The sequence below is a fragment of the Nerophis lumbriciformis genome, linkage group LG26 (genome assembly GCF_033978685.3).
Source record: "Nerophis lumbriciformis linkage group LG26, RoL_Nlum_v2.1, whole genome shotgun sequence".
In the NCBI taxonomy this organism is placed as follows: Eukaryota; Metazoa; Chordata; class Actinopteri; order Syngnathiformes; family Syngnathidae; genus Nerophis; species Nerophis lumbriciformis.
Window position 1 is genome coordinate 3,170,001 of NC_084573.2, and position 10,000 is coordinate 3,180,000.

The 10,000-nt window shown below is 36.8% G+C and overlaps 1 protein-coding gene across 1 annotated transcript in view; it reads right to left on the reverse strand.

Moving 5' to 3' along the window:
• The window catches only part of dctn1b (dynactin 1b), a 99,096-nt gene that overhangs the window by 33,691 nt on the left and 55,405 nt on the right, over window positions 1-10,000 (reverse strand). The window contains exons 9-15 of the mRNA XM_061987664.2: window positions 8,557-8,754; window positions 8,280-8,484; window positions 8,137-8,215; window positions 7,907-8,066; window positions 4,559-4,663; window positions 4,296-4,487; window positions 4,093-4,209 (exon numbers count right to left, since the gene is read on the reverse strand). Of these exons, the coding sequence (XP_061843648.1) occupies window positions 4,093-4,209; window positions 4,296-4,487; window positions 4,559-4,663; window positions 7,907-8,066; window positions 8,137-8,215; window positions 8,280-8,484; window positions 8,557-8,754 (1,056 nt within the window). The remainder of the gene's footprint in view (window positions 1-4,092; window positions 4,210-4,295; window positions 4,488-4,558; window positions 4,664-7,906; window positions 8,067-8,136; window positions 8,216-8,279; window positions 8,485-8,556; window positions 8,755-10,000) is intronic.

Here is a 10,000-nt window from a genome sequence, read left to right on the forward strand (position 1 = left end):
TACTTTCATAATATTGTATCGTATGGATTATAGTTTTATAGTATAGGATTATTTAGTCTTTGATATTATTGTATAGTATTATATGGTATCAGCTAGTGTTTTATAGTATTGTATAGTATCATATAGTGATTTACAGTATTGTATATGTAGTATTGTATAGTATTGTATAGTATAGTATTGTTAAATATTGCATAGTGTTTTTAGTATTGCAGTATTATATAGTTTCTGTTACTGTCTTATAGTATGGTATAGTACTATATAGTATCAGTGTTGTATAGTATTATATAGTGTTTTTTTTGCTATTGTATAGTACTATAGGTTTTATTGTATTGTATAGTAGTATATAGTGTTTTATAGTATTATATAGTAGTAGTATAATATTATATAGTGTTTTAAAGTAATGTATAGTATTATATGTTTTAAAGTACTGTATAGTACGATAGTGTTTTATAGTAATGTATAGTAATATATAGTGTTTTATAGTAGTAGTATAGTATTACCGTATATAATGTTTTATAGTAGTAGTAGTATAGTATTATATGTTTTATAGTAGTAGTATAGTATTTTATAGTGTTTTTTAGTAGTAGTATAGTATTATACAGTGTTTTATAGTAGTAGTATAGTATTATATAATGTGTTATAGTAGTAGTATAGTATTATATAGTGTTTTATAGTAGTAGTATAGTATTATATAGTGTTTTATAGTAGTAGTATAGTATTATATAATGTGTTATAGTAGTAGTATAGTATTATATAGTGTTTTATAGTAGTAGTATAGTATTATAGTGTTTTATAGTAGTATTATAGTATTATATAGTGTTTTATAGTATTATATAGTGTTTTATAGTAGTAGTATAGTATCATATAGTGTTTTATAGTAGTAGTATAGTATCATATAGTGTTTTAAAGTATGATAGTGTTTTATAGTAGTAGTATAATATAGTGTTTTATAGTAGTAGTATAGTATGATAGTGTTTTATAGTAGTAGTATAATATAGTGTTTTATAGTAGTAGTATAGTATGATAGTGTTTTATAGTAGTAGTATAATATAGTGTTTTATAGTAGTAGTATAGTATTATATAGTGTTTTATAGTAGTAGTATAGTATTATATAGTGTTTCATAGTAGTAGTATAGTATGATAGTGTTTTATAGTAGTAGTATAGTATTATATAGTGTTTTATAGTAGTAGTATAGTATCATATAGTAGTAGTATAGTATGATAGTGTTTTATAGTAGTAGTATAATATAGTGTTTTATAGTAGTAGTATAGTATCATATAGTAGTAGCATAGTATGATAGTGTTTTATAGTAGTAGTAGTATAGTATTATATGTTTTATAGTAGTAGTATAGTATTATATAGTGTTTTTTAGTAGTAGTATAGTATTATACAGTGTTTTATAGTAGTAGTATAGTATTATATAATGTGTTATAGTAGTAGTATAGTATTATATAGTGTTTTATAGTAGTAGTATAGTATTATAGTGTTTTATAGTAGTATTATAGTATTATATAGTGTTTTATAGTATTATATAGTGTTTTATAGTAGTAGTATAGTATCATATAGTGTTTTATAGTAGTAGTATAGTATCATATAGTGTTTTATAGTAGTAGTATAGTATCATATAGTGTTTTATAGTATGATAGTGTTTTATAGTAGTAGTATAATATAGTGTTTTATAGTAGTAGTATAGTATGATAGTGTTTTATAGTAGTAGTATAATATAGTGTTTTATAGTAGTAGTATAGTATTATATAGTGTTTTATAGTAGTAGTATAGTATGATAGTGTTTTATAGTAGTAGTATAGTATTATATAGTGTTTTATAGTAGTAGTATAGTATCATATAGTAGTAGTATAGTATGATAGTGTTTTATAGTAGTAGTATAATATAGTGTTTTATAGTAGTAGTATAGTATTATATAGTAGTAGTATAGTATGATAGTGTTTTATAGAAGTAGTATAATATAGTGTTTTATAGTAGTAGTATAGTATTATATAGTGTTTTATAGAAGTAGTATAGTATTATAGTGTTTTATAGTAGTAGTAGAGTATTATAGTGTTTTATAGTAATAGTATAGTATGATATAGTGTTTTATAGTATGATAGTGTTTTATAGTAGTAGTATAATATAGTGTTTTATAGTAGTAGTATAGTATTATATAGTGTTTTATAGTAATAGTATAGTATGATATAGTGTTTTATAGTATGATAGTGTTTTATAGTAGTAGTATTATATAGTGTTTTATAGTAGTAGTATAGTATTATATAGTGTTTTATCGTAGTAGTATAGTATTATATAGTGTTTTATAGTAGTAGTATAGTATTATATAGTGTTTTATAGTAGTAGTATAGTATTATATAGTGTTTTATAGTAGTAGTATAGTATTATATAGTGTTTTATAGTAGTAGTATAGTATGATAGTGTTTTATAGTAGTAGTATAGTATTATATAGTGTTTTATAGTAGTAGTATAGTATTATATAGTGTTTTATAGTAGTAGTATAGTATGATAGTGTTTTATAGTAGTAGTATAGTATTATATAGTGTTTTATAGTAGTAGTATAGTATGATAGTGTTTTATAGTAGTAGTATAGTATTACATAGTGTTTTATAGTAGTAGTATTAGTATGATAGGGTTTTATAGTAGTAGTATAGTATTATATAGTGTTTTATAGTAGTAGTATAGTATTACCGTATTTTTCGGACTATAAGTCACAGTTTTTTTCATAGTTTGGCCGGGGGTGCGACTTATACTCAGGAGCAGAGGTGTGTAGTAACGCGCTACATTTACTCCGTTACATCTACTTGAGTAACTTTTGGGATAAATTGTACTTCTAAGAGTAGTTTTAATGCAACATACTTTAATTGGCCCTAGTGTGTGAATGTGAGTGTGAATGTTGTCTGTCTATCTGTGTTGGCCCTGTGATGAGGTGGCGACTTGTCCAGGGTGTACCCCGCCTTCTGCCCGATTGTAGCTGAGATAGGCTCCAGCGCCCCCCGCGACCCCAAAGGGAATAAGTGGTAGAAAATGGATGGATGGATGGATTTATAGAGAAGAAACGCTACTTTTACTCCGCTCCATTTATCTACATTCATCTCGCTACTGATTTTTATCCATCTGTTAATGCACGCTTTGTTTGTTTTGCTTTGTCAGACACACCTTCAAAGTAGGATCTATCACATGCCTGCGTTTCACCAATCAAATACACTCACTGGTGACGTTTGACTCCGTTTCACCAATCAAATACACTCACTGGTGACGTTTGACTCCGTTTCACCAATCAAATACACTCACTGGTGACGTTTGACTCCGTTTCAGCAATCAAACAGAGCCAGGCGGTCACATGATTAACTACACATAAAGTTTCAGCGGCAAACAACAAGCTTAAGCTTACATGAACTCAACGTCCAATTTGAGGAAGCACATGGCGGTAAGTAACGTTAGTAGATATTTTGGCTGTCACCGTAGACTGATGTTAGCTTCCCTGCTATGAATCACTGTCAAATGTACATCGTGTGGGGACATTTATTAACACACTGCAGCCTCATAGACACACACACACACACACACACACACACGCACGCAAACACCAATCAGAAGTGCACAGTGTGTTCCCAGATGCAGCCCACACCTATCAGTTTATGGTTTGCGTAAAGGCTAACTTGTTATTTTCCTTTGTAATCTCTGCCTACTGAGCCTATGGTGCTGTTAAGTTATTGTGGCTCAATTTGCCTTCATTTTTTTTATGTTAATGTATTATTATTTAATATATATTATTGTGTTAGTTGCTTAAGAGATGTTACTGGCTCTGAATTTGTTCATTGCTATTTTTATGCATTATTTGTTGCCGTCATCATTAAACAAACAGGTTACTCATCAGTTACTCAGCACTTGAGTAGTTTTTTCACAACATACTTTTTACTTTTACTCAAGTAAATATTTGGGTGACTTACTTTTACTTGAGTAATAAATCTCTAAAGTAACAGTACTCTTACTTGAGTACAATTTGTGGCTACTCTACCCACCTCTGGTAGTATAGTATGATATAGTGTTTTATAGTAGTAGAGTATTGAGTCTCATATATATACCTTAGCGTAGGCCTTAGTCTCAGCAAACTTGATCTTAAAGTCAAACATTTCTGCAGGCGGCTGCTGCAGGAGCTCTGCGGAGGCTTCCTGCTGGCTGGTCAGCTCTCGGTTCACTTCCTGTTTGCGTGGACAAAGGGACCAATCAGGAGATAGAGTATGGAGACAGGTTGTCATGGTATTGAAGGAGAAGATGTTTTCACGACCTGCAGGTGAGCCGTGAGTTCACGGTACTTCTTGATGGTCTGCTGGTAGTCGGCCACCGTCTCCTGGGCCGCTTCCACTCGCTTCTCCGCCTCTCGCACCCTGGCCCCGCCCAGATCCAGCATCTCCCTCAGCTCCAGCTCCGTCTCCCGGGCGTTCTCCTGCAGCTCGTCGTTCATCTCGTTGATGGCCTCCTGCGACCGGCAGCGTCAGACATCATTTGTGTGGTCTACAGGGGAGGAAGGTTTAAGAGGAGTCCACTCGCCAGGTCGGTGACGGTCTCTCTCAGCTCCCGGACTTTCTCCTCCAGGTCCAAGTTTCTCTCAGTCAGGGTCTCCACCATCTCCTCAGCGCCCAGAGCTGCATCCACCTGGCCAAAGACGTTCAAAGACTTGTTACTGCCACCTGGAGACGTAACAATATGAATATTTCATATCACGGTTATCATTCTACGGGAAAGACGTTCATGTGTTTTGTTTTCATGTTAGTCTTTAGGTTGGCGTGCTGAGTTCATCAAAGTGCAGTTGGAATCAATTTTTTTTTTTATTATTTTGATTTAAAACAGTAATACTAAACCGAGTTTTACCGCAATTTATTATTTATATTGTTTATCATTACATGCCTACTGCCACCTAGAGGTTGGAATCTGTCGAGTCTTTCCTTTTTTTTTATACATTTGTTCATTGAATTTTTTGACATATGCACTTGCCAGAAATACAGTCCAATACATATCCAATGTTCTTTTTTCCACCAAAACAAAATTTTTTTTTTTTATATAAAAAAAAAAATAAAAATAAAAAAAAAATATATATATATATATATATATATATATATATGTATGTGTGGGGAAAAAAATCACAAGACTATTTCATCTCTACAGGCCTGTTTCATGAGGGGGGGTACCCTCAATCATCAGGAGACTTTAATGGGAGCATTCACATACCATGGTTTATATAGGGCACAGAGTGGGTGGGTACAGGCTGGCCTAGGGGCGTGGTGATTGGCTCATGTGTTACCTAGGAGGTGTTTCCGTCTGTGGCGGCATGCTGTTACAATTTCGCTGCGCTTGTTGAGGGATGACAGGTCTGGACGGTAAATAATAAACAGTTTCTCTTTCAAGCATAGGTTGCATCTTTTATTACCACTATTGTAAGGTGTGCTGGATGCAAGAATTTGCCATGTTATTGAATATTCAACATTATTGTCTTTGAGGTCCCAAATGTGTTTGCTGAGTTCTGTGGTATTTCGCAGGTTTTGGTTCCTGAAAGAAGCCTTGTGATTGTTCCATCTGGTTTTGAATTCTCCCTCGGTTAATCCTACATATGTGTCGGATGTGTTAATGTCCTTGCGTATTACCTTAGATTGGTAGACAACTGATGTTTGTAAGCACCCCCCGTTGAGAGGGCAATCAGGTTTCTTTCGACAGTTACAGCCGTTGTTGGTTTTGGAGTCGCTCTGTCTGGGGGCCGACGGCTCATTTGCAATTGTTTTGTTGTGGTTTGAGATGATTTGTCGTATATTGTTCATGCAGCTGTAGCTCAATTTAATGTTGTTCTTGTTGAATACTATATATATATATATATATATATATATATATATATATATATATACACACACACATACATACATATATAAATACATACATACATATATATATATATATATATATATATATATACATATATATATATATATATATATACATATATATATATATATATATATATATGTATATATATGTATATATATACATATACATTATACGTTAGGTCAGGAAAAAACACAAGAGGCTATATCATCCCTACAAGCCTGTTTCGCAGGTTTCCCTGCTCGTCAGGAGATTTTATATTTTATACATATACATATATACATATACATATATATACACACATATATACATATATACACACATATATACATACACATATACACACATATAGCTACATTTGTAGCCACAGCTGCCCTGGGGTAGACTGACGGAAGCGAGGCTGTCAATTTGCGCCTTCGGCCCCTCCGACCACCACCTATCATTCATTCATCATTCATTCACCAGTGTGAGCGGCACCGGGGGGCAAGGGTGAAGTGTCCTGCCCAGGAACACAACGGCAGCGATTTGGATGTCAAGAGGCGGGGAGCGAACCTGCAACCCTCAGGTTTCTGGCATATGGTATATATATATATATATATATATATATATATATATATATATATATATATATATATATATATATATATATATATATATATATTAGAGATGCGCGGTTTGCGGACACAACCGCGGAGTCCGCGGATTATCCGCGGGTCGGGCGGTTGAAATAAAAAAAAAATAGATTTTAAATAGATTCAGGCGGGTGGCAGTTAAACCAATTGGTAAATATATATACATAGTTAAATGTTGTTACCCACATACGAAAAACGAGCAGGCACCTGCAGCATATGCCACAACAGAAGAAAAAAAAAGAGATGGACACTTGTACGGAGCGGAGAAGGGACGCCGAGGCCCGGGACCGAGGCCCCTTCCCCCGAGAGGGCCCCACCGGGAGCCGTAGCTGAGGTGATCCGCGAGAAGGGCCCGACGCACGTCCAGGGTCACCACCGCGCCCACCGCACCGACACCCCGCCTCGTCCGCCTTCGCCGCGGCCGGCGTCACGCGCAGCAGGTAAGCAGCTTACCTGCCCGCCACCCCCGTGGCCGGGGGCTCGTAACAGGGGTCACTCCGCGCGCTCCGCCCGCGCAACTTACCTGCCCGCCACCCCTGTTGCCGGGGGCGCGTAACAGGGGTCACTCCGCGCGCAGTGCGCTCACGAAAGGGGTGGGGCTCACCCTGGTTGATATAGACAGCAGGACGGTGGCCATGGAAGTCGGAACCCGCTAAGTGTGTAACAACCCACCTGCCGAATCAACTAGCCCTGAAAATGGATGGCGCTGGAGCGTCGGGCCCATACCCGGCTGTCGCCGGCAGCGAGAGCCGCGAGGGCTAGGCCGCGACGAGTAGGATGGCCGCCGCGGTGCGCGCTGAAGCCTCGGGCGCGAGGGACATCGCACCTCCACGCGCTTGGAGGTGCGCTCAGCGCGGCTCCCATATGATTGCGCACTGGTGTGCGTCTGGGCCGTGACAGCGTGGCACGCATTGAATGTCTGTGCTGCATTGGATCAGTCTCCTTTCTTTAACAGGCAAAAGCTTTATAACCTCACTAATGCCTTGCATCGTCTATATTAGATATATAACAACGGGCGGGTGCGGGCGGGTGCGGTTTTGATTAAATGCTAGATCGGGTGGATGGCGGATGGTTGACGACTTTCTGATGCGGTTGCGGATGAAATAATTGCCTATCCGCGCATCTCTAATATATATATAAGTACACACAAACATTTTTATATATATACACACATTTAATTCGAATCGATTTTTTCCCACACTCCTAATATATATATATATATATATGTGTGTGTGTGTGTGTGTGTGTGTGTGTATATATATATATATATATATATATATATATATATATATATATATATAAAAAATAATAAAATAAAACCATTTGTCAAATAAGTACAGTCCTCTAGGTGGCGTAGTTAAGAAGGTGGTCTAGAACATACTATGAGTCCTACCTGCTCTTTCAGCTCGTCAACCGTCTTTTCTGACAGCGACATTTCTTCTTGGAGTTTCTCCTTCTGGGCCCTCAAAGCATCCAGCTCCGTGTTCTTCTTCTCCGTCTGCTTCTGCAGCTTCACGTGCTCCTGCTTCTCTGACGCCGACAGGTCGCGCATCCTGAACAAACAGTCGCTCCTTGTCCGTCCATGCCTAACGCGAGGGTGGGCGTACAGGTGCGGTGGCTCACCTGACCAGGGCTTCCTTCAGTCTGCCGTTCTGCTCCTCCAGCTGCCTGACATGGTAACTGGACGCCGCCCCGTCAGAACCTGAGGGAAGCATCACATAATGACTGCTCCTACTACAATGTACATTTGTGTTTGTCACTCATGCCTTTCTCTTCAATCTCATGTTTGAGGATCTCCAGGTCCATGGTCAGCTCCTCCACCTTCTCCTTCATGGAGTCCACTTCCAACTGCAGAGACTCGGCCCGCTCCTCGGCCATCTCCTTGTCCAGCGTTGCCATCTCGATGGCGTCGGCCGTGTCGGACATCTCCTCCATGTAGTGCTCCTTGGCCTCCAGGGCTTCTCTGGCCTCCTGCCAAGCCACACAGCACACACCTGTGCACCTGCACCTCTACCGCATGGACCGTCACCATCACCCTTTTACCCTTTTGGCCTCCTTCAGCTGCTTCTGAAGCTCGGCCTGCTGCTCCTGCATCTTGCTCCTCCACTCCTGCAGCTGCTCCAGCTGGATCTTGTGCTTCTCCAGCTCCTTCAGCTTGGCCTTGTCCTCCGTGCGCTTCATCTTCAGGGTCTCCAGCTTCTCCTCCAGGTCCTTCACTTCAGCGCGCAGAGCTTCCTCCTCCTGAGGCAGGAAGAAGGGTGTCATGTCTTTTCCAACACCTCTTCAATGAATGCTGAGCTGCTGCTTCATGATGTCATTCATTTCACACACACACATTCATGTATTTCATACCTTCTTGGGACCTGAGAAAAATGCCTACCTCTTTAGGACCAGCCTTTCTAGATATGTCAAGATGTGTATTTACAACATTAATAATATATACAAACTATGCAAATATAAAAAAGGTAAGCTTTTAGTTAATTTTTTTTTGTAATTGGTTTTTAATCTTCATTATTAACTTGCAATATGTCTCTATATACATATTTATTTATTTTTAATTCATTTTTGCCAAAGTTTTGTCATCACTTGTTCACACCTCCTCATATGGAAGATACTTTTCCTTCTTCATGTCTCAAGAAGGAAAGAAATACAAGAACACACACACACACACACACACACACACACACACACATTCATGTATTTTGTACCTTCTAGGGACCTGAGAAATATGCCTCCCTCTTTAGGACCAGCCTTTCTAGATATGTCAAGATTTGTATTTACAACATTAATAATATATACAAACTATGCAAATATATAAAAAGGTAAGCCTATAGTGTGTTTTTTTTATGTTTTGTTTGTAACTGTTTTTTTATTGTCATTATTCTATAAACATATTTATTTTATTTTTAATACATTTTTGAAATACAAGAACACACACACACACACACACACACACACACACACACACACACACACACACACACACACACACATTCTTGTATTTCTTACCTTCTTGAGACCTGAGAAAAATGCCTCCCTCTTTAGGACCAGCCTTTTTAGATATATACAGAAGTGTATTTACTACATTAATAATATATACATACTATGCAAATATAAAAAAGGTAAGCTTTTAGTGTTTTTATTTTTTTTAATGTTTTGTTTTTAACTGGTTTTTAATTGTCATTATTCTATATACATATTTATATACAACATGTTCCACTGTTGCTTTATGGCAAAGACACATCCATCACGTTGCATGTCTGTCAATGGACACACTACATTTAAAGTAACAATATGCGCACACACACATACAGTATATGTTTGTGTGTATATATATGTATATATTGAAATAAGGCTGTAACATAACAAAATGTGGGAAAAATTAAGTGCTGTGAATACTTTACGGATGCACTGTATAGTATATATATATATATATATATATATATATATATATATATATATATATATATATATATATATATATATA